The sequence below is a fragment of the Cydia strobilella genome, chromosome Z, assembly GCF_947568885.1.
Source record: "Cydia strobilella chromosome Z, ilCydStro3.1, whole genome shotgun sequence".
Taxonomy (NCBI): Eukaryota; Metazoa; Arthropoda; class Insecta; order Lepidoptera; family Tortricidae; genus Cydia; species Cydia strobilella.
Genome location: NC_086068.1, coordinates 33,572,932 through 33,599,305, shown reverse-complemented (window position 1 = coordinate 33,599,305; position 26,374 = coordinate 33,572,932). Strand labels below are relative to the sequence as shown.

Sequence of the window (26,374 nt, the reverse complement as noted above, 5' to 3'; positions counted from 1 at the left end):
ATAGGTACTGAGCCATCTTCCTAATCTTCCTATGTTTAATAGTAGGTATACATAATTTTTATTTTAAACTATTTATATCATTTAATAAAACCGATTGCTTCTAAGCTAATTACAAAAATTTGATACCGATCATAGTTTTTTTTTATAATTACATAATGGTATAGTATTTTCGTTAATAATAGGTGTGCAGACAGAATACAATATTAATTAAAAATAACAGTTTAATTATTTCGTGGTTATTTTTATCTCGGATCTATTACTGCTTTGCGAAAACAACAAACCTGCCAACGGCGCAAAAAAGTTATTAGTAGGTACACAAAAGCGGGATTATCGAGTAATTTTACCCAAGAACCATAAAAACCCATACTACCTTGGATAACTTGCGATAATATTGCTAATTACATTAAGATAGATCTTTAAATTGGTAATCATTCATAATTCACTTTGGTCACTTTCGCACTAGCGTTCAGGTAATAAACTTAAATGCGCACGTTGCCGACCGGTGGTCCATCCATCCATTGTTTTCCAATATCCTTTTGTTTGTCATCGTCGAAAACATGTAGGTTCCCAAACTATTATCACAAGTGTCACCGCCAATTACAAGCTTTATGTCGTTGTAATAAGGTCAAAACATCTGCACAAGAAAATGTTTTCCATTGTTTTGTAGCTGCACCGCACTAAAAAGCGTTTTACTGTGGTACTAGGTACCTAAAGTAAAAACAATTAGAATTTATTGAGGAGGTGCAATTTTATCAAGTTGATTTAAAGTGTTTATTAATATATTAAATATATTAAAAACGGGTCACCCACGTGTTTTAAGTCGAAAACGCTCGACATGTTTCACTCCGTACCGAGGAGCGTCATCAGGAGCTTAAAAACTATAACGACCCGCCCCGGCTTCGCATGGAGAGTCAAGCATAATAAAATACATTCTGTAACAAGTATTCACTTCGGAAGCCTAATAATACTAAGAGTTCAATGTCCATTTGTCTGTCACCACTCACTAGGCTGTATCTCTTGAACCTTCGGTGGGCGAGTCCGACTCGCACTTGTCCGGTTTTTTTAGAAGTTAATAATGGGTTAATTATTCTTAAAATATAGACAGACAGCCATCGCGCACTTTTTTGTAGACCAATGAAAGGGAGACAAGTCCATCATACATTGATATCAAATAGATTGGGCAGCGTTTTCGATTAAGCCAGCGTGATTTTTTCTAACTTCATTAGCAAACATCGTCATATTTCTAAAACCTTAACAAAATATACACATAAACATTCCCAAAGAAAAACTTCATTCATATAGGTGAGGTCTGGTTATCGCGAACATACAGACAGACATACGGACCCGGCGGGGGACTTTGTTTTATAAGGTGTACCTACATTATATGACAAGAAATACAATTTCATATCATGTTCTTAAATTAAACTAAAAATAAAGAAGCAAGTTAAAATTGTATTTTTTTATAAATACTTACTTAATGCCAATTTCGAACATTAGTTTGACTTCCTGCCTACATACTGAACTCGATGGTTCTAATTTTTTTTTTAAATAGGTACTAGCAGGTTTTTTTATTATATTGCTAAGCCGCAACGTAAAAAAAAGTAGCTATTTAAAGTGCTATATAAAATACTATACTTTGATAAGAAGCGTGAATACTCTTAATACCTATTGCAAGCAAAAACTACCTGCTCAAGAAAGGAGTTTCTAAACCGTTTATTGAATTTCGACTCTATGACCCACGGAATAAGGTTAAATATGACAGAAACTCGTCCTGAATCTTTTGTCTATTCATTTGTAGCTGGCGTTCGTTCCTTCGCTACTATCGTCAAGGACGTGTCCGGAGCCACGGATAAATAAGATACGTATCTTCGAATACCCGTTTATCCGTGTACACGGGTCTTAACTACACGTTTCTTAATTAAACGTGTGGAACGGGCCAGAAAACCGTTTACGTATTATTCGGAAACGGGTATTCGAAACGTGTAAACGAAACACGGATTCGACCGCGAGCCCTAGTCGCAACTCGCAACGTATTTGTATACTACATTTGTGACACACACTCATACGTAAAATTGATGAAAAGATAACGTTGATTTATGTATGATTTCTGTATGAAACAAAGTTTTTCTATTAATTTAGCGCAAACGAATATTCGAAACTAGATAAATGCGAAAGTATTTATGTAGTAATAGTGTGTAGTGACTTAATTAAAGTAGATTGAATTTTTTATGAAAATCGAACCACCTTAAATCATAATTATTGGTTAATACCGTGGGGTAATACTTAATTGACATTTGCTAGAGGTATTTTTTTTAAATATTTGACAATACTATTATATAGAGTCGGACCACGCCAAGTTTTCATGCCAAGTGCTATGTCAAGTCTGAAGCTTAATATGAGTTTATGGGATGTGTATGTCTGTATGTGTTCTTACTGCTCAGTTTGTGCGAAGTTAGCGTGTCAGAGTTTATTAAATTTTCACCACACCAGCTCGTAAAGGCTCTCTTTGTACTTCAAAAACTGACGAGAACTGAAGAGAGCAGGGACCGGACAACCCTTTCCGCGATAAAACCCTTTCAATGGGCGACACTTAAACACGGCTAACACATTGAAAGACTTTCCCTTTTGAACTGCAAGCCCATTCATACCCTTAACTTTGACTAACCCTTACCGAAAAGCTAACCAAAAATAAGGCTAGCTCTTAATAAGGGTTACCCTTATCTTTAAGCGCTTTTTATAAAGGTTTCCCTTTGCGTGAAAGAGACAGGATTAGTATATATCTACGGTAGTGTATGAAAAGGAAAGAAAATACGTGCCTAGTCAAAGAACGCCGCCATCGCCGCCGACGATCGCTCGGATTCGAAGTAATGTGTGCTTTATGAACAAGGTAGACGACTTAAATTAGCACGCTTATATGCTAAAAGGGAAGCCCTTTATAAGGCTAACCCTTATAAGCAATATGCAAGGTGTTGGTGAGCGGATGATGAGGGTTTTGTAAGGGTATTTGGGCTACCGATTACTCAAATGTGGTAGCTTTATATAAGGGTTTTTAAAACCAAAACAAAGGGTTTCGTCTGGCAAAGGGTATGGTGAGTTAAGCCTTATGCAATACCCTTATAAAACCCCGATAAGGGATAGCGGGCCGGTCCCTGGAAGAGAGTTGCATTTTATTCACATGTGTGGCAAAACTGGCAAAGTAATATTATGCAAATTTTGAGTTGTTTGCTCATGTTGGCTGATATAATTGATTTTTTTAAGTGATGATTTTGAGTGATAAACATTTAGTAACGTTCATTGGGATTTGATTTGTAATGTTTTACACTTAGTATTTTCCTCGCGATGGTGTGATCAACTCGCAACGCTCAAGATTCCACTTTTAGAATCTTTCGCTGGCACGGATACCAATATTAGCACGAGAGGTTAAACAACAACTTTGCCCCCTTTTAAAACAAATACACACTTTGACACTGGGTTAACAGTTTAACGGGTTAGCCCCGGGTTAGTGGGATGGTGCAAGTGGCCCTAAGGGGCAGATACAAGGAAAATAAGTGGTATAAATAAAATGGTAGTAGTGAAAGCAATGATATGCGGCGCACCTGAATGGTGTGTCGTCGAGGAGCCGGGCTCCTTGCGTTTCTTGGTCTTCTTGGGAGCGCCCTCCGCGTCCGTGTCCGAGTCGGAGCTGAACTCGCTGGTGGAGTCCTTCCTGTCGTCGCCCCGCTTGGCGGCCTTCTTCTTGGTGAGCTTGCTGGCGCGTTCCTCGCCCTCGCGCGTCGGCTCGTCCTCCGGCTCCGACACCTCCTTCTGCTCCTGCTCCTCCTCGCTGTCCTCGTCCGACGTCAGCAGCTTCCTGCACCACACCACACCTTCACATTACTCCCAGCTCCCACGCCTACACTAGGTACACCACGCCACGGACTGCGGACCGGACGAATACCTACGCGAACTGACTTGCCGTCTACCCATATATCACACCTACATAACCCATATCATATATAAACCACTCCGTTTTCCAAATAAGGATAAGCCAACATTTTATGTACGAAAAGAAGAAGGCGGGCGGAACATAAATAGGTAGGTTATATATATTATAGGTCAGAGATGGGCAAAATGTAATCGACTAACGATTAACGATTAAGATTACAAGAATTAATTGCGACTGACGATTGAAAACGACGATTGATCAATCTTAGTTGTATAGAGTGCAACTAATTTAGTTGCAACTAAATTAGTTGCCGATTGATTTCGGACAACTAAATTTTGTAATCGACTAATTAGTTAGACTATTTTCTCGCGACTAATGTTAGAAGAAAATTGAATAGAATACCTCGGTATGGCTATGTTGACAGACTGATTAGGACATCTTAACGGATGTTTAAAAATAAAATAGTCATGTATTACTTATGATATTTTGACCGTTTCTAAGGAGTGAGATCTGTTCTCACTATTATTTTGCTACTAAAGTAAGTAAGTTTAATGACCACACGTTGAAAACAAAATAGACCGCGTAGATAATAAACAACATGCAGATGTGTCATTCAATAGAACGTGTTATTTTTAGAAGATGCGTCGGCACTTGCACCAAAATGTAACAAACAACTTCCAGTTCCAGGTAAGTAGGATTATCCCATTGTTTTGTCACCGCGTGACACTAAAAAGAGTTTTACTATTGTCAGAGACAGCAAAATATTGATAGTTTATATGTCTAAGATTTACTCAGTATCGTATAATTCAAAGTATTAATAATGCACCAACCTACTTTATTGTTTGCGATTTGTAAACAATGCAGTTTTTCGCTATTTGTCGTTATTACCAATATATCGTTATAATAATATTATGGCATTATTTGCATTGTCATTCAAGCATTTCAAATTAAACGTGTATACATAATTTTAGCTCAATCGAATGAAGATATCTGCTTCAAAATAAGTCGCAAAATTCTACCCAAACTAACATAGTTACAACATACGAGTACCTCCGTATGTTACATACATACGTACTTGTAGTTACATATTGCAAGATAAAAAAATGCAAAAATGGGCGACTACGTAGTTTTAAAGATTTAATCGTGAAATTTAGTCGATTGAAACTAAAACTAATTTAGTTGTTAGTCGAACATTCTCACAACTAATTTAATCGCAACTAAATTAATCGCGATTAAAAAATGACGATTGATATTTTTAATCGATTGATTAGTTAACTAAAAGATTAATCGATTAATGCCCATCTCTGTTATAGGTATATTATATACCTTGAAAAATGTCATATTTTAACAAGTACTGGCCCAAGTGAGAGGTAAATAATAAAAAGCGTCTTGCCTGAGTGCATCTTCTTCTGCGACGCCCTTGAGTTCTTTGTTCGCCTTCGCCTCGTGATCTGTTTCACTGCAGACAAACAAAAGAAACGGTAAAGGGTCCACTATACCAAAGATAGATATAACTCCGTGATAGATGGATACAGTCTAAGGAAAAAACGTGCCTCGAAAATCAAAATTGATTATCGTTGAGAGGGCGCTACTAGTTTTGGCCTACAGTCGTATAGATGGCGTTGACGGTTTCGTTTGTTATTTAACAATTTTAACGCATATCAGTGAAAGAACATGGGTCAAAATCATAAAAATAATTAATGCAAATAAAAAAAATCATTTATCTATATTTAAATACATTCTATCGTATTTTTATAAATCTTCATTTTTCGTTTTAAAGTGTGTCGACAGATGGCAGTGAATTTACTGGGGTTACAAAATTTACTATGACAGTACCGCTCTAGTATAAGTTACTCTATGACTATACACATACTAGAACATAAGTACCTAAGTTCGATAATCAGATATAGTCTGTAATAAAATAAATAAAATAAAATAAATATGTCGTGTAAGTGAAACGATACAATTGAACGGCCTCCTAGCCCAGTCGGTCGGTAGTGTAGTGAGCCTGGCTACGAAGGCAGAGGTGTCGGGTTCGAATCCCGTTAGAGTGATTGATTGGCTGGCGTGTTGATGTAGGGTAGGGTAGGGTAGGCGGCGTGAGGCGAGGGAGAGCCCACCTGTCGGAGGAGTCGGAGATGTAGTCGCGTTCGCGACCCTCCTCGTCGCCGTCGTCGCTCTCCTCGAACGCTTCCTCGTCCACCTTCTTCTTCTTCTTCACCGGTCCTGTTGAAATCATTCATTCATAATCACATTCATATATCATTTGGATATCAAGCGATTATATAGCGTGAAACAGTTTTGTCAAAGACATTAGATCGTTAGAGGAACAAATTGTAATTCATTTTATCATTATCAATTCTGTGAACTCACTACTGATAATTCAACTCTGGATCATATTAAGTTAAAGTTTTGAGCGCCATGGACGTCCAACATTTCAGTAATTTATTGCTTTCAAAGGTACAATAAGGTCTTACATTAGAATGGTGAACAGCTATGAACCCTGTAAGGGCACCGCAAATTACGTAACTTAGGTACTAACTAATTAAAAATAGAACGTATCATATACTTAATTTCAATATAAATTTAATATGGTATTCTGTAATATTGTCTTCGGTTACCGCGATAGTTACTCATGAAATAAAACTATGAAAACGGATTATATCGCGTATATTGAATTTATAATACATCCCGACGTTTCGAACTCTTTACAGTTCGAACGTCGGGATGTATTATAAATTCAATATACGCGATATAATCCGTTTTCATAGTTTTATTTCATGGTATTCTGTCTTATTTTAGTTTATAATGTAGTTCGCGATGTCGGCACTCGGCAGGAAGCCGACGGCGACAAGCAAGAGAGCCGTAGTTTTTAGAGCTGGCAGGGTTAGGGTGAGAAATGAACACTGGTATCACGTTTACCCTTTTTATTTTAGTTTATAATGTAGTTCGCGATGTCGGCAGGAAGTCGACGGCGACAAGCAAGAGAGCCGTAGTTTTTAGAGCTGGCAGGGTTAGGGTGAGAAATGAACACTGGTATCACGTTTACCCTTTTTATTTTAGTTTATAATGTAGTTCGCGATGTCGGCAGGAAGTCGACGGCGACAAGCAAGAGAGCCGTAGTTTTTAGAGCTGGCAGGGTTAGGGTGAGAAATGAACACTGGTATCACGTTTACCCTTTTTATTTGGTTTCTTCTTGGTGCCAGAGTCACTGTCATTGTCTTTTTCTGCAGCCTCAGAGCCGGAGGAATCATCGTCGGAATCGATCCATTCATCCATATCGGATATTTTTAACTCTGAAACGATTTAAAATAGTATATGAGGTAGTGTACCCAGAAACTCCTTGCAGAAGACGCAATTGTCAAGTAAAATGCGAGTTTTTGAAAAAATAAAGGCGCCTATTTTTTGCCGTAATATATAAATCGGATCCCAGTAGTTAGTGTAACAACCAGCTGCATTATAAACAATTATCTTTAGCAATCGTAACAGGTGAGTGTAGGCAGCTTAGCACATTGGAGCTACGGCTAGTGGCACAGGCTGAGCGCACTCCGCTGCACTTGTGCCGTAGTGTAGTGTACGCACCTTTCTTGGCCTTGGCGCCTTTAGTCTTCTTTTCGTCGGGGTCGTCGCCGTCGTCGGCCGCGTCGTCGCCGCGCATGCGCTTGCGGAACATGAGTGAAAAGTAGTTTATCACTTTGTTGCGTCTGAAATCATCATATATTTAAGAGTAAGCCTCTTGGCGTCTGAAATATATATTAAATATTTCAACTGTTTCACAACCCGACTGTACAGGCATCATAAAATAAGTTTTTGGCAAAAATTACATTTTTGGTACAAGCTTTTATCGCTGACTGTACTTTTCTTTCCACAGGCAACTAATACTCATCGAGACAATTCTAAAAACCCCAAACACAATTAGGTCTCTTGTTTTATCACAGAGTTCCTATGACCACCTTCTGTCTTCATCATCAGATCAGCTCGATGGTACCATAATATTGCATTGTCGCCCGACTTACATATGTATGCAAATTTTCAACTTCATCGGAAACCGGGAAGTGGGTCTTTAACTTGCAATATTTGACCCATACAAACATATTACATTACATAGGTACATAATTACTTATTGCAAGCAAATATAAAGCTTGTAAAAAAAATAACGAGGTGCCTGCCTTCGAGGTCCTGTTCCATGCGAGCGACGCGCGCACGAATTTAAACATTTTTTATTTAATATGTACCATTTCTTTCTTTATTGTTGTTTACTTTACTTTAGAGGTTTTATGGCCAAAAATACCTTTTTTTCCAATGCCAAAAAATTTATCACGAAATATTTACTCATAAAACTGTAAGCTTAATAATCAAAATAGTACGTACCTTCAAATCTACATAATTAAGTGAGATAAACAATTTATTATTTATTAATTATATGAAGTTTAGAAGCATGTTTATTTATTACCTATAAGGTCAACCAGGGTAAATGCGTTACTGTTTTTTTACTCTCCTTTAACCCCATATTACGGTAACGAGGACTGCTACTTATATATCCGGAATGGGCCACTTACTGGAACAATATTGAATATATATATACAACATATAAAAATGGAACTCTTTAGAAGTAGAATACAGTTTGTTCCATAGGGTCTATCAATTGGTTTTACATTGTAGCGCCATTTCAAATATTGCTTGTTTCACCTCCAACGTGGTTTTACTTGTGTCGTGCGAGGATTATTTCCGATTTTCGAGGTTGATTAACTCAAAAATAATGCATAGATCGACTTTTTCCGACTTTTGGGGAGAAAGTTCCATCGAAGATCAATGTGTATCAATGGCTTAGTGAGTTTAATTGTGGTCGTAGTATGCTTACGGTCGATTAAAAAAAAACGCTCCAAATCGGCTGTTATCCCACAAAATATAGATGCTGTGCGTGAACGCATAATGCAAGATCGTCATAGTACATATCGCGAGCGAGATAGAGGCGTCTCTGGACAATAGTATGATGAGCATTTGTAAGCTATTACATGAACATTTGATTGTTACTGTACAAGCCGTTCTTGCGTAAATAATGCACATTTTGTATACCAAAATCAGAATGGAAAAAGTGCTATGTAAAGTGGTTTCAACGTATAAAACCGTATAAAACGTTCTTTGATGCAAAAACATCTTTACGGACTGCATTCACCGTTTCGTGCTCTGTAAAGGCAGGAGTTACTTCAGGGTGCGACATCCATGTTTTCCAGCATGATTTTTTTTCCTTTAGAGTTTAAATACGAAGTCGTGTCACACCCTGTAAAAGCATGAAAGCCAAGTAGTGCAGCGCATATATTATCACGGTAACGGCGTTTATTAGATGTCCCTGTATACGGCCATAACTCCCGCAAGCCTTCCTGTTTTAAGACAGAAAGTAAGAAATTAACAAGACCAGCACATCTGAGTCTGATGATCGCACCAGGATGGTGGTAACTCCATGCATAACCATATCTTTCGCGTGCAAAATAAGACGGCCATCGGTTTCTTCCATATGTGAGGCTATCGTCTTGTTAGATACCTATGGAAGAAGTACACGCGACTGAAGCTGTGATATTTGTAGTCACGTTCGTCACAACAAATTGGTCTGAACCATTTTTAAGTACTTCGCAGCCTAGATAGTCAAAGAGTTTTGACTTATTTTCGCTGTTCTTTAAAAAATCAGACCAGTTACGAGGCAAAGTACCACATGGCGTCACCTAGCGTCGAACTCAGCCAAATAATTAAGAAAGTCTTTTGTGATCCTATATAAGACGCTATAGTATCATCAGTAGCCTAAGACGCTTCTGTGCGGAAGTCGCGAAATATAAGGGAACCAATACATTTCACGACTCTTTTTTTTTCGAACAGACTATAGTTGGTCAAACCAAATTGTCAGTAAATAAGAACAAAAAAAACTATACTCATCCTTTTCTTTTGGGTGCTAGTACTAGTGTAAGACAAAGATAGTATACCTATATAATTCTCTCTGTCTATGTTTGAAATGAGATAGTCCTTTGACCAACTATATGAAAATGTTAATGTTCGTTTATCATTATTTAAGTAATTGATAGACATCCGCAAACATTCAAATGTACTAGTATGTTATAACGGAGACTTTCTCTTCACTATCGGGAAATTCCCGAGCATATTCTCGGGAATGTTCTCGATGAGAACATGCTCCCGCACATTTCCTTATAAGACGTCCATAATATTTTGAATACAAACTATTTACTATGTAGATTTTCTTTGGCTTTGTGATTTTCGTGTCGTACATGTGTTTTTCAGATACTTGATTTTTTACAAGCTTTCATTTAACTCGCCCTGTTAGTTAGTGTGAGTCAAATCTTGGTACCAAAAATGTGTTTTTTTTTTCAAAAACTTATTAAGATACTTTTAGCCATATAAATAAAAAAAATACATATTATACTTTCGAGTAGATTATCGGAAACATTTTTGAGTAGATTTTGCGCAATTGAAGGTATGAATTTGTGGTGACATCAAAAAACAATTCCGTTTTTGCGATCACTAATATTTTGCAGTTGATAAACTAACCTACAAAGTAACTCATAAATCATAAATTATTTATTCATGCAAATAAATAATTTATGATTTATGAACTAATTATAAAAAAATAATGCGTTATTTATTAAATTTTTTGACTCAAGGATACCTCCCTACATCTGGTTTGTCTATTGATCTACCATTACATGTTAACTAACGATACAATAGTAGGTACATTACTTGGGCTTCTATTTTCAACGATAGTGGACACAGAAACGGTATTTTTGACCGAATAACAATCTTTTCGAACGACGTAATTTGGTACGGCCACTAAGACATTTGTATGGGTCCTTATTTATTGATATACAATTAAAATAAAAATGTGTTTTACTATAATACAAGTTAGCAATATGGTGTAAGAATGTTGTGTTTAATAAATACGTGAATCGGGTACATAATGTACGAAAATGGCCCAAAAATATTATTGCCGACATTTGTATGTCAACATTTGTATGGCTACTTTCACCGTAACAATGTCGAATGTGACATAAAAATGTCGACACAGTGCCATACAAAAATCGGAAAGGTGCCATACAAATGTCGTCAGGGTCTTACAAATGCCACAAAAATAAACGATAGTGCCAAACACAATACAACACAACCCTCCTTGGGCTTACCGTGGGACTTAGTCAATCTGTGTAAGAATGTCCTATAATATTTATTTATTTATTTAAACAAATTATGATACTGCTATAAAATAATTTACAATCGGTTCTATCGCGAATTTATTTTGTTACCTTTACCTATATATACTGACGTTTCAACACAGGTTTCACTGGTCGTGGTCGCGGCTAACTGACGTCCCAGCAAAATGTCAAATTTGAGATTTGTGTGACTACCTGACGAAAAGTGACCCGATTGTAAATGTGATTTAATATGTGTTCAAAAAGCAAAAGTTTTAAATGTTATACTGACATAAAATCTCGAAAAAATACTATATACATGTCAAACGCGCCTTACAAATAGCTGAATAGTGCCATACAAATGTCGATATTTAAACGTCCATATCTAGCAAACTATAAAAAGTAGAGTGGTGCCTCCTACAGTATATTTTTTGTTGTTATAAAACCTATCCTAAAACCATGATTATTAATTTGATTTTCCAAAAATATCATAAATGCCATAACTTCAAAAATTGACCCTTAACCCTTAACCCCCCTACCCTATTGACCCTTAAGTTATTTCGAACTTGTTATTATCTCCAAAAAAAGTGTCTCGTATTATTAGATTTCCATTTTTTTATAAAATTATAATAGCACATAATTTTGCTGAGTACTTTCCCGAGAATATTCTTGAGAGCAATGAGAATTTTACTCTATTAAGTTTAAAATATTGTTTCGAAACGAGGTCGCTCTACTAATATAAATAAAACACATATACGACATTTATTTGAGCAAAAAGAAACATCATCCCAATAATTTAGTATGTTTCCTACAATAAACGGACAAAGAAAGTGCCGAGAAAGTTCTCGAGAAAGTTCTCGCGAGAACATTCCCGAGAACATGCTGGGGAATTTCTTGAGAGTGAAAAGAAAGTTGCCCTTAGAATAATTTGTTCGTTTTCAAACTGTTTTAAACATTTATTAAAGACTTATAGAATGATACACAAACAAAAAAAAATCTGAATTCGTACACATATTTTGTATTTTCTCGGAAATTTCCGCCCGAGAGAATGTTCTCGAGAACATGCCCGCAACATTCTCACGTTCCCGCACTTTCTCGAGAACGGCACATCACTATACCTAAACTAAAGTAACAAATAAAAATACATGTTTTAAACATATGATGAGTAATGGCTCAATGTGGTGTATTCCTATTTCTCCCCGCCGGGCACAGATGTGAACAGGCGCTTCATATAAATCATTCCCATATGTCCCCGCCTCATGTATCGCGGCGGTCACGTGGGGTAGGAACAAATGGGAAATACACTCTTGATTTTATTATTTTCTAATTATATTTAGTAGTTTTACTGTTTGAACTACTACCGAGACTTATAGTGTTTTTAAAAGTTCTTTTGATACTTAAAATTTGAAGTAGTCGGTCTCTAAAAATCGTCATGTCAATAAAACTGCGCCAACTTCTGGAACGTAAATCTTAAAAACTCCTTAACCGTTTTCGATGCGGTTTTCAGTTTCCGATAAGAAATATGTTTGACTTTATCATAAAGTACTTATTTGCTGATATTTTCCAACGTGGAAGACCCTATTTGAAAAATAAAGCACCATATATGTTTTTTATAATTTAACACTACATATATATTTCTTTAAAAATATTTTATCTATTTTTTTTACATTAAATAAAGTTATTTTCTTTCGATTGATATAAAATTTATTATAATCGGACGATCCGTTAAACTTGTACATTTTTTTTCTGCTATTAACAGACCTCGCTTTACCTCGGCTCCTAAGGGACGAAATTACGGGTGCTTCGAAAAAAATCGTTTTATTGGGTCTCCACTATCATCGTGCAAAGTGGCTTGCTTCCATCTCAAAATGCAGCTTTTGTATAAAAAAGCTCCATAACACGTATGACTACTTGAAAAAAAAACTCTCATTGAAGTGGGTTCAACAATAATAACAAAATCCATTTTAGTCGAATAAAAGCTAAAAAGAAAACACCTCTTCATAATGTCAATGACAATGATGTCACAGAATTATTAATATAAAATTTTCGAATTCCTTACTTGTTGTTTTTCTTATTTTTTCGCAACTGTATTAAAAAACGTCGTTCGATACTCGTGCGGAATGTCATTCTTTTTGTAATGACATTCATTATTCATTATGTAACGACATACTTTCCGCACTAGCATCGAAATGTACTATTTGCTGTGTGCTTTCTATAACTCTTTGCCAAGATAATTCGTGAAGTAACTTTTTCGTTGCGCTATAATTAGAATATATAGAGAAGTTTTTTTTTTAAATGGAAATTTTGACGCCTTTTCCTTTCTAAACAATTACGATAAGACTTTTCAAACCTCATGAAACGTGTTCATAATACAGAATTTTAGAAGGAATAATCAATACAAGTGGCCAAAAACAGCAATTAAGAACATCAAGTCGCTTCACCTCCTCGGGTGTCCCATTTTGGACCAATCTTTTGAAAATTTCATAAATACCAAAATTCTAAATTTCAAAGCATCTTCACATAGTTTGCTAAAAATTAACATACATTCGGCTTATTGCATCATTAAGCATTGTCTTTTTGTGCCAAAATTTACATACATTCTTCGCGGATCACACTTTTGGAAACACCCTACTTTGATTTCAAATTTGGACGATTTAGTTTTGGAAACGCTCACATCCATTTTTAACATATCTTTTGGTGAAAGAACATGGTCCCAGGCTAGCCTACCCATTAGGTTCGGTGGCCTGGGAATCCGCAAAATTTCTAGCGTGGCGCTACCTGCATTCTTGGCTTCGGTACACGGCGCTCAAAGCCTCATTGGGAAACTGCGCACTCTACTGAAGCCAAGAATGTATGGTCTGTAACATGCCCCAACACGGACCCGCCTGCCAACCCGTGTTCACAGAGACAGTGGGATGAGCCGCTGTGTCGTCTAACAAAGACGGCGCTCTTAAACACGGCATTAAACGCGACAGATCGGGCTCGTCTCATTGCCACCGCGGAATGGGAGTCGGGTCTGTGGTTGCAGGCACTCCCCTCCACAACCATAGGCACATTGCTGGACAATACCACCTTCCGTCTAGCCATATCTTTAAGAATAGGGGCACCAACCAATGTGCCTCACCGTTGCCAATGTGGAGTCACGGTGGATAGTCTCGGTCACCACGGCCTCTCATGCAGTCGAAGTGCTGGGAGAATCCCTCGGCATGCCAGCATCAACGATAGAGAAGATACTTCAAATTCAGATGTGAAAGCTAGTGTTCGTTCCGTTTGTCACTCGACAACTATTTTTCCTATGTAAACATGTCATGTCTTATTTTTAATAATATATATTAAATATTTCACTTCTTTCCAACTGTGTTTATCACTCGACTCCGCATAAAAATAATAGGTTATGTGCTACATGCGTGAAGTGTAAATATTTTGAGAAAATATTATTATTTTACTCGAAATATGGATGAGTATACCAATTCGAAAGTTACGATGGAAAAGCTAAAAGGTACCATCAACTATCGCGATTGGGCATTTCAAATGCAAAATATACTCGTATTCGAGGATTTGTGGCAATGTGTTACTGGAAAATCCGAAACCTCAGGTGACAACGCTAACAAATTAGCTCGTAGAGAGGAGAAGGCTCGAGCGAGGCTTTGTTTGAGTGTTGAAAAATCGTGCTATTCTCACATTGTGCGGGCAAAAACTGCGAAGGATGTATGGGATGCCTTGCAGAAGGCTTACGATGACACCGGGTTGAACAGGAGATTGTCGTGTCTGCGAACTTTATGCTCGATTAAGCTAGAACAGTTCGATAGCATGGAGATTTATGTCGAGATCTTGTCACTTGCTGAACAATTGAGTAGCATGAAGAAACCTCTTGATGATGAATTTCTGGCTGCTATTATGCTTCAAGGGTTGCCTCAAGATTATGACCCAATGATAATGGCTCTGGAGCATTCTAGTATAGACATAACTACAGATATGGTAAAAACAAAACTACTTCAAGATAAGAGATGGAAAGGGAGCGCCGCTGGTAGTGGCGATGGCTGCTTATTTACACGGAATCGTAGTAATGAAAAGGGTAGCTTCCGAGGCGAGAAGAAAAGTGCCTCAAGTACATCAAAACACACTAGTACCTCGTCAAGTACGAACAAGTTGTGGTGTTGGAAGTGTCGTTCTAAAGGACATGCCAAGAAGGATTGTCCTCAATTGACCCGTAATGGAGCGACGTCGACTTCTATGGTGCTGTCTGCACTTAACACTGACAGTTCGTGGATTATTGATTCTGGAGCGACAGATAATATGTCAGGAGCAGGACGCCAAGAATGGTTTGAAGCTCTTGATGAGTCGTCGACTAAGGTGTATGTTGCTAACGGCAGGAAGTTAGATGTGAATGGGAAAGGTGACGTACATTTTACGGTTAACTCTCGTGGACATACCATAGATACTACTTTAAAAGATGTAATGCTTGTACCTGACCTTACTGTTAATTTAATATCTGTGTCTACTCTTGCTGAAAAGGGATTTAAATTTATTTTTGATAAATGACATACATGGATGTGACATACTTAAAGATGGTAAAGTAGTTTTACATGCTAGGAAAGTTGGGAGAATTTACAGGCTTCATTCTGTGGGTAAAGTCAATCTGACAACGTCATCTACGTCTAAGGATATGATGTTATGGCATCAACGTTTAGCTCATATAAATTTTGACAGCTTGGCATCACTTAGGAAGGTTGCTAATGACATTGACTTTCAGGTTATTACTCAGAAGAAAGTTTGTGATGTGTGTCTTAAGGGTAAGCAATCCCGCGCTCCCTTTGTGACCAATCATAACAAACAGGTAGCCGAGGCGCGGCTGGCGCTCATTCACAGTGAAGTCATGGGGCCGATGCCGACTACTTCTCTCGGAGGCAAGCGCTACGTCCTCACGTTCCTAGACGACTACTCCAGGAAGGTGTTCGTCTATCCCATTGCAAAGAAGAGTGAAGTGTGTAAGTACACTAAAGATTTTATTAGACTGGTAGAGAATCAGTGTAGTGCTAAAGTCAAGGTACTGAGAACAGATAATGGCTCTGAGTACGTTAATGCTGAGTTGACGGACTTTCTTAAAAAGAAAGGCATTGTACATCAGCTGACGGTACCCTATTCTAGTCAGTAGAATGGATCCGCGGAGCGCCTGAATCGTTCTTTACTTGACAAGGTCAGATGTCTACTGTATAACGCAAATCTCGATGACAAGATGTGGGCAGAGGCTGTAAACACTGCGGCGTTTTTGATCAACAGATCGCCAAGCTCAAAACTTTCTGGTAGATTACCAGAAGAGGTGTGGAGTGGTAAGAAAGTGAGCCTTAAAAATCTGCGTGTCTTTGGTTGCGAGGCATTTGCTCATGTAGATGACTGTAAACGTAAAAAGTTAGACCCCAAAAGTAGAAGGCTAATCTTTTTAGGTTACTGTGATAACGTCAAAGGATATCGTTTGTTCAACCCTGATGACAATAAGATCGTTGTATCACGTGATGTGGTGTTCAACGAATCTGTGTTTCCAGGGAGACATTCTAAAATAGGGCCAAAACGTGTGTTTGAACCTATTTATCTTACAGGAGGTGATGATGAGAGGGTGATGCTGGAGACTACGTCGGTTGAGGCGGAGCTAGAGTACCTGTTGGCTGAGTCGTCAGATCATCCATTTGAGGCGGAGCCAGATACAGTTCCTGCAGAATCACCAAATCATCCTGTAGAGTTGGAGTGTGAACGCGAGGCTAGTGAAGATTCGGTAACGTTGCCTGAGTCTACTGGTCAACGATATAACCTACGTTCACGTATGCCTAAGGCAACCTGTAACATAACTAACGTGTGTAATGTGACGGAGCCCATAGAGCCACGTACTGTCAAAGAAGCTTTGAGTTGTGAAGATAAAGAGTTATGGCAGAAGGCCATGAAAGAGGAAATCGATTCTTTTGTCTCACACGGAGCTTGGGAGCTTACTGATAAACCGGTTGACAAGAATGTCGTTAAAAATAAGTGGATTTTCACTCTTAAAAGAGACTCTGATGGGAACATTACACGTTATAAGGCAAGGTTGGTAGCTAAAGGCTTTACTCAAAGATATGGTGAAATTTCCAAGAAACTTTTTCACCGGTCGTTCGTCATTGTACTATAAGATTGTTGCTATCTCTGGCTGTAGAAATGAACCTTAACATTGATCATTTAGACGTGCAGACAGCATTCCTGAATGGAGATTTGCAAGAGGAGATCTTTATGCAACAACCGGAAGGTTTCATATGCTCTGGGAGTGAGAACAAAGTCTATAGATTACGAAAGGCTGTTTATGGGTTGAAGCAAGCATCGCGATCCTGGTACCAAAAGGTAAAAGATATCTTACTTTCTTTGGGATACAGACAGTGTAAACAAGAGGACTGCATCTTCACTAAGAGATCAGGTGAGTCGATTGTTTTTATCGCTCTGTATGTTGACGATTTTTTTGTGTTTTATAATGACAAACGTCTGGCTGATACGTTAAAAAGTTCTTTGTTAAACGTTTTTAAACTCAAAGACTTAGGCCCGGTACGAAACATGTTAGGTATAAAGGTAGAACGTGATGCAACTTCCATCAAACTTAGTCAGGAAAAGCGGATTGACAATATGTTAGATCGTTTCGTTATACGGAATTCCATTGGAATCAAGCTAAGCGTGTACTGCGATATCTTAAAGGTACTAAGCAAAAGGCTTTGGTATTTAAGAAGTCGAATGTAGATCCCGTTCTTGAGGGTTTTTCTGAAGCATTCTGCATTGGGCGGCAGATCCTGGTCGAAAGTCGTACACAGGGTAAACATATTTGATTTCATTACAAACTTTCAACCCCTTTTTCACCACCTTGGGGGGATGAATTTTTAAAAACACTGAAATTAGTTTTCTTATACCTTGTTGCAAAGTTTCAAGTTCCTAGCTTAAAATAAAATTTGAACCCCAAGATTTCATCCCCTCTTTAACCCCCTTAGGGATTGAATTTCCAAAAACGTCGAAATCCCTTTTAATTGTAATCGGCTATTATGCCTTTCCAAGCCAAGAAGTTTCAAAGTTATTTATAATGGATTCAAACTTTCAACCCCTTTTTAACCCTCTTACGGGATGAACTTTAAAAAACGCTGAAATTGCTTTTACTATATTCTAATAATATGCCCATATACAAAGATTCAAGTCCCGCACTTGAATTTTTTTTTGATCTTCATACAAACTTTCAACCCCTTTTTCACCACCTTAGGGGATGAATTTTCAAAAACGCTGAAATTATTTTTCTTGTATTTTAAAAATATATCTTTCCTTGAAGCTTCAAATTCCTAGCTTAAAATAAAAATTGAACCCCATACAAACTTTCATCTCCTTTTTAACCCAATTAAGGGTTGAATTTCTTAAAATCCTTTCTTATTTCTTGTACTTGTACACAATATAAATGTAACCTGTTGTGCAAATTTCAACTTTCAAGCTTTTGTGGTTTCGCCTCTGCGTTGATGAGTCAGTCACCAAGTCAGTGACTGAAACTGAATTCTAAATTTGTTGGTTTTCAATAAATAATAAAAAATATTAATAATATTGCTTTCTTTAATTAATATAATTATTTAAACTGTTATAAAAAAGTTTATTTATTATAATTATAAACTTACCTATATGTAGTATGATTAATATGTATAAACACATGTAAATACACTAGTTCTTATTATGTATTTAGGTATAGTAGGTACTTAATCGCGGTCGGTAAACTAAAATGATTTCAAAATAGTCATAATTTTTAGAAATCTGGGCCCCTAAACTAAAGAATTAAAAAAAACTATTTGTTAACAAACAGGGAAAACTAACAAACATACAATAATTAAAAGATAACTAAAAAATATGGAACACAAAAAAACAATATTCGGTGCAGCACGTTGTGTTCGTCACAGCCGTCACAGGCAGCAAAAGGATTCCTACTCAGCAATACGCTTCGCTTTTTCGAGCAAAGCATTGATATTCTGCCGGACTGCCGCGTGCCGGTTACAAATAATAAAACTCGTTTTAACTTGCTGCGACATTTTCAATTTAACCGGTTTATTTCGAACGAAATAAGAACTCAAGAACGAAATGCGAACGAATTGGTGTAAACCGTTCTCTCAAAAGAACTGTTCTTTAACCGGTAACCGCAAACGGAAACGAAATCCTTTTCGTTCCCGGGCGAATGAGCGATAACGGTTTGAGCATTGAGACCGGTTTCCGAGCCCTGGGCACCCTACCACACGACCGAGACCTAGGTCAGATTTTTTATTTGTAAGTTTTTTAGTTTAGGTCATTATGTTTTTAGCTTACTTTATTGTTTTAATAGAAAATGAAGAATATTGAACAACAAGTAGAAAATTGTATAATTTCGGTAAATGCGTCCCTAATTTGTAGACGCATTTATCCAAACCTAATTTCCAGATGTTGTAAACCTTTATAGTCGATTAAAAAACTGATATTAAATTAAAAAAATAAAGAGGTTTTATTTAAGTGCGGGCGAAAATGTTTCTGTGGTAAAAAAAAAAACTGGAAAATGTATTCCTTGTATTGCAAAGCTTGGCAAGCAAGAAGAAAGTTCCGTTCCATAGAAAAGCTAGTTAGTTAGAAGTTAGTTAGTTAGAAAATTTTGTATAGTCGAAGGGCTGAAACTAATTCTCAAAATAGCCAACTATTTCAATACGATTCGGTAAAACGCTCTCTATGTTACGTGTTGTCCTCCAAGTAGTTCTGACTTTTTCTCTAGATGGAGGAAGCTGTAGTGACTAAAAAAATAACTCGAATAGATGCAATAAGCCCATAGTGGCAAATACCCCGATTGACCTTACTACTGTACTATACATATTTATAATCTCATCATCATCATACAGATTTAGTGTATAATTATTTTCCATTGTATTTTCACAGAAACGTACGAACGTGTCTTGCTTTTTCAGTCAGTCTCGGTACAAAAAGTACTGACGTTGACTGAAGTAGCATGACAATACGAACGTTTTCGAGAAAATACGATGGAAAACAATTATGCACTACATCTGTACATACTGCTGATATGCATATAATCTGTGTTTTTATTGTCACATTCAATTTGAAAAAGTTTCAACTGTAGCCCTAGCAATTTATCATATATCAGCCTGTTTGTCCTGCTCCTCAGTACTAACCTCCCAAATTCTTGTTCGGCTTCTTCCGCAGACAAGGCTTTGTATCTTTGGATAGGTTGAAAGTTATACCTGTTAAAAAAAAACACACTTTAAATCAAACAATAACACCCGTTCAAATAAACCCTTTCTCAAATAAAAGGTTGCCAAACAAGGTATCTAATGAGAAGACAAAAGCGAAACTTCATTTGTTTCAGTCAATGTTTAGACTTAACGTAAACTGTAACTGTATTGTAGGTACAAATATATTAAACAACCATCAGGCCATCTGGCCTACCACTGAAACTTTACTACATAGTATAAAACAAAGTGTATTGTAGCTACAAATATATTAAACAACCATCAGGTCATCTGGCCTACCACTGAAACTTTAATCTATATCTATATGTCGGCGGCAGATCGTAAAACCGGGCATATCGAGATATTCCTAGGCATATCATGAAACGCCGCCATTTCACGATCTGACTAGCGACTACCGGCCATATCGTTCAAACCTCAACGTTTGACGATTTGCCCGGCGACGTTTAGGCATATCAAATAAGTAGGGTGTGATATTCCTAGGCAGATCATGAAACGCCGGCATTTCATGATCTGCCTAGCGACCACTAGCCATATCGTGCAAACTTCAAGGTGTGATATTCCTAGGCAGATCATGAAACGCCGGCATTTCGTGATCTGACTAGCGATAACTAGCCATATCGTGCAATCTTCAAGGGTTTCAAGTGGAAAGATAAATATCAATTATAAATTAGAATTATATTGTATTAAGAGACTATATTTAACGGTTTTACAACAAAACAAAATGGAAAAACAGCTAAATCACATATGATGCCGTAGATAAACTAACAGTTAAACTCGATCAGCCGATGCTTTTCTGCCATTTTGCCGCAAACCAAATTGCGAAATCGCCGTGAAGGGGTGATATGCCTAGACAGATCATGAAACGCCGGCATTTCATGATCTGCCTAGCGACCACTAGCCATATCGTGCAAACTTCAAGTTGTGATATTCCTAGGCAGATCATGAAACGCCGGCATTTCGTGATCTGCCTAGCAATCACCTGCCATATCGTGAAAACCTCACGGGGTGATATTCCTAGGCAGATCATGAAACGCCGGCATTTCATGATCTGCCTAGCGACTGCCATATCGTGCCAAACTTCAAGTTGTGATATTCCTAGGCAGATCATGAAACGCATCTGACTATTTTAATGCAAACTTTATTAATCTGTCGAAAAAAACCACGGCCAGGTTATAGGCTATAAAAATTTGAGAAATTTTACCCCTCAGGGGGTTAAAGAAGGGATGAAAGTTTGTATGGGGTTCAAGATTTATTTTAAGCTAGCAATTTGAAACTTCGTGAAAAGATATATCATTGAAATACAAGAAAACTAATTTCAGCGTTTTTGAAAATTCATCCCCTAAGGAGGTGAAAAAGAGGTTGAAAGTTTGTATGGCGATCAAATTTTTTTTTCGAGTGCGTTACTTGAAACTTTGTATATGGGCATATTATTATAATACCACCACCACCACCACCACCATCCCCGACACTTACAATCGGTTGTCAGCTCGCTGCTGAACAGAGCACAAGATCTGTGTGACCCTGAATATTTAAAGAGCGAGATGTCGCATATTCAGGAGGTACTGAGGTGGAACGGGTATAAGGTGAGAAAGTGGCAACCCAGACGAAAAGCAAGAGTGAAGCGTCCTGATGTCTCCAGGCAACCGGCATTTTTACCTTATGTGAAAGGAGTAACGGATAAGGTTGGCACAGTACTTGAGAGGTACTCTATAAGGACGGTATACACTCCTTTATCCAAAATTGCAGGAAACCTGAGGTCACCGAAGGACGTTATCCCGTTCCAGTCACCTGGCGTTTATAAGATCGATTGCAGTTGTGGTAGTTCCTACATCGGGGAAACGAAACGTACCATTGCGGAGCGAGTTAAGGAACATATCGCAGCTGTCAAGAACCGTCAGGTGAACAAGTCTGCCGTTGCTGAGCATTTACTAGAGTCAGGGCCAAACCACTGGATTGAGCTTCACAACCCTAGAATACTTTCTACAGATCGTGGGTTTTATAGTAGAAAAATCCGTGAAGCCATTGAAATCAAGAAACATAGAAATTTCAATCGAGACGAAGGTTTTAAGATCTCATCCACATGGAACCCAGTCATTAGTAAGTGTAAGCGAACCCAAATATCGAAAGTTGAAAAATCGAATTCAAGTTAATAAACAAGACCAAGTGCGGGTAGTTCGAAAAACTCGCGCGCCTAGAAGATGTTGATGTCAACTTTAGCCAGTCTTCTCCGAGACCACGGGGACAACGCCGTCCTCGAAACGTCGGAGGTACATTTTAAAACTATTTTACGCGATTAAGTCCCGTGGAGATAAATAATAATGAGTAAAAATCGTGAAAGTTTAAATCAGTGTTTATTATAATAATACAGGAAAAGTGATTTCAGCGTTATCAAGAATTCGTCCCCTAACGGGGTTAAAAGGAGGTTGAAAGTTTGAATCCATTACAAATGCTTTGAAACTTCTTAGAAAGGCATAATATACGATTACAAAAAAAGAAATTTCGACGTTTTTGGAAATATAACGCCTCAGGGGGTTGAAAAGGGGATGAAAGTTTGTCTTAGGGTGCAAATTTTATTTTAAGCTTGGAACTTGAAACTGCAAAAAGGTATTATATTAAAAAGCAAGAAAATTACTTTCAACGTTTTTAAAAATTCATCCCCCAAGGTGGTGAAAAAGGGGTTAAAAACTATATCTTGATAACTATATCATTTAAGCTACTAGGCCAAGTTAGGTATCGTTTTTGTATAAATCGGGTATGCCGAATTCATTTATGATATCAAAATGACACCATTCCGGAGTGAAAACACAAAAAATATGAAAAAATAATACTTTTTTTTAATCCCTCTTCACGCTTAAACCGCTGAACCAATTTAGTTTAAATTTGGTATAGAGATAGTTTGAGTCCTAGGGAAGAGCATAGGAAAGTTTTAATCTCAAACATCATCCCTTAAGGGTATGAAAAGGGAGGTGGAAATTCGTATGAGATTCAATAACCGCTGAATCGATTTAGATAAAATTTGGTATAGTCCCATAGAAGAACATAGTGTAGTTTTTATCCAAAAAAAAATTACCTTAAAACTGAAAAGGAAGGTGTAATATTGTAGGGGGAATCAATAACCGCCTGAACTAGTGTTGTTAAAAGACTAGTCTTTAAGACTTTTGAACCTTAACGACTCGCGAACGTTTAAGGCTCAAGCTTTGAAAGCTAGAGCGTTAAAGGTTTGCTCACAAAGCAGTTTAGAACCTTAACGACTCAAACTTTTTATGACTTGTCAAAATGAAGTCTTTAAGACTCGGGCCTCATAGGGAACTCTAGCTTTTTAACTTAAGCTCAAGCCCCTGAACCTTAAAAGCTTGTGTCAATTCACCCCGATTCATGTGATAGAGGTACCGAAGATTTTTTTGTTTTTGCTCGAGCACTCTTTGTCAGCATGTTCACATTTTACAACACATACCTATTCATACCAAGTTTCAACTTTCTAGTACTAGTCACTGAGCCAACCCGTGGACTGACAGACAAACGAACGGACAGACATGGCGAAACTATAAGGGTTCCTAGTTGACTATACGGAACTCCAAAAACGCGATAAGTCATAATTATCTTTTTCTGTTTTTCTCTATTTCACAAAGACAGTTTTTTAACCTACTTCAAGATTTCAAAGGGGGAGGTTCTCAATTCGGTTGTATGTTTTTTTTTTAATGTTTGTTACTCCATAACTCCGTCATTTCTGGACCGATTTTGAAAATTCTTTTTTTGATTGTAAGTATATACATACAGATTGGTCCCGTTTTTGTCAAAAAGCAGTTCTGATGATGGGATCCATGAGGAATCGAGGGAACTCCTCAAATGTTAAAGGCATACATATAGTGATTTTAGTATTGTCATCAACAAATCAAGCACATTTAAAAAAGTGACATTTGATGAAGTGGAACTGCTGATGATGATCAGAACGGAACTCTTCAATGACGCATAGTTCACGTTTGGCGATTTGTCCTCTTCGTTATGTTTGTTAAGCAAGTTAGGTTTTCAAGAAACATTTTTGTCAAGCTCGAGTTCTGATGATGGGATCCATGAGGAATCGAGGGAACTCTTCAAATATGAAAGGCATACATATAGTGATTTTTGTATTTTTATCAACAAATCCAGCATTTCCATTTTAAAAAGTGACATTTGATGAAGTGGAACTGCTGATGATGATCAGAATGGAACTCTTTAATGACGCATAGTTTACGTTTGGCGATTTGTCCTCTTCTTTACGTTTGTTAAGCAACTTAAGTTTTTAAGACATATTTTTGTCAAGCTCGAGTTCTGATGATGAGACCCACGAGGAACCGATGGAACTCCTCAAATATGAAAGGCATACATATAGTAATTTTTGTGTTTTCATCAACAAATCTAGCATTTACATTAAAAAAAGTGACATTTGATGAAGTGGAACTGCTGATGATGATCAGAATGGACCCGGACCGAACTCTGACCCAAACTTGGATCCGGACAGCCGGACACGGACCCGGACTCGGATCCGGACCCAGACTCGGACCCGGAAATGCTACTAGAAAAGTGGGTTAGGTTGGTGGGTGAGTTTTGAACTGCGATTCTCACAGAACAGAACTGCTATCAGAAAAGTAGGTTAGGTTAGTTTGGAGCTGTGACCCTTACAGAAAAGAAATGCTATCAGAAAAGTAGGTTAGGTTAGAACTGCGACCCTTACAAAAACGAAATGTTACTAGAAAAGTGGGTTGTTTTACCTCCTTTTCTACATAATTAGGCAAAATATGCTGTCTTTTTCATTTCATTATCTGGAATCTAAGAGTGCACCATCAACAATAAGTGAACTTTCAGCGGCATCCCCCATTGAAGTCGGTTTTTTTTTTTCTTTAAATTATCGCTCCTAATTTTTACAATAATCAAAAAATCTAAAAAAGTCAAACGTAGAAAACGTAGCATTTAGCTATGGTAAATATACTTCAAATTATGTACCTAAAAATATTTTCATAATGATAGAGGAAAGTGGAGACTGCGTTTGTATTGAGAAACGGCCGTGCCCTTTCCTCTTAATAATGGCCTCGAAGGTGGGTACTTTAAAAAAAAAAAACATTTTTCTATGTCGTTTGCGGAGTAATTGTCAAACGATTTGGGACTTATACGCGTTACCATGCCTTCCCGAAAAAAATCGAATCTTTCGAGAAAGTCTCGCAACGCATTGAGGCTACAAGGGGCACGGTCTCAGGAGTCTGAAAAAAGACCACGGTCAGTGGCGCTGTAGCCAGGCAGGTCGCTTCGCTTTCGGCTGAAACGGCAAGCCAGCGCGAGTCTCGATTGTGATCCCAAAGACATCGTACGCAATACATATGTAGGCGCAGATTCTAACGGAGTATGGCGCCAGAAAAGCCGTGTTCATCCCGCGCATTCCCCTCATCCCGAGCAACTTCCCGTTCCGCTTCAAGCGCCTACAGGTCCCCGTGAGTGTCTGCTTCGCCATGACCATCAACAAGTCGTAGGGCCAGACACTGCGCGCCGCCGGCGTCATGCTTAGACTGATTTGACTGGAGGAACGATTTGGATGATATTTGCCATGGACATGATTTGGATAGGTACAGTCAAAAAGGGTCTAAAGGGTCGGCAACGCGCGTGTAATATCTCTGGTGTTGCAGGCGTCCATAGGCTACGGTAACTGCTTACCATCAGGCGGGCCGTATGCTTAATTGCCACCGGCGTGGTATAAAAAAAAGTCAAGGACGTAAAAATACAAAAATGGTACTGTATCGTTCGATATACACCTACTACTCTATGTCGTTTAAATCACGTCAAAGATTTGAATAAGGGCAAAAAAAATATTGATTTTGGAGTGTAGTTTTATTTAGTGGTACCTAATTTTAAAATATTTTATCTGGACTACAATCCTCTAGCGTATCCATCTATAAACTTTACTTCAAGCTCCGCCTTCAGGGGAGAGGGAGATAAATTAGGGGTGAATTAGCCGCTTACTGACACAGACCGAATTC

At 37.8% G+C, this 26,374-nt stretch overlaps 1 protein-coding gene across 2 annotated transcripts in view; it reads right to left on the bottom strand.

The window, feature by feature from the left end:
* Positions 1 to 26,374, bottom strand: part of LOC134754304 (general transcription factor IIF subunit 1) — a 44,792-nt gene that overhangs the window by 15,460 nt on the left and 2,958 nt on the right. For both annotated transcript variants that reach the window (XM_063690545.1, XM_063690544.1), the window contains exons 5-10: positions 20,292 to 20,360; positions 7,508 to 7,629; positions 7,102 to 7,221; positions 6,046 to 6,151; positions 5,319 to 5,384; positions 3,597 to 3,850 (exon numbers count right to left, since the gene is read on the bottom strand). In XM_063690545.1, the coding sequence (XP_063546615.1) occupies positions 3,597 to 3,850; positions 5,319 to 5,384; positions 6,046 to 6,151; positions 7,102 to 7,221; positions 7,508 to 7,629; positions 20,292 to 20,360 (737 nt within the window). The remainder of the gene's footprint in view (positions 1 to 3,596; positions 3,851 to 5,318; positions 5,385 to 6,045; positions 6,152 to 7,101; positions 7,222 to 7,507; positions 7,630 to 20,291; positions 20,361 to 26,374) is intronic.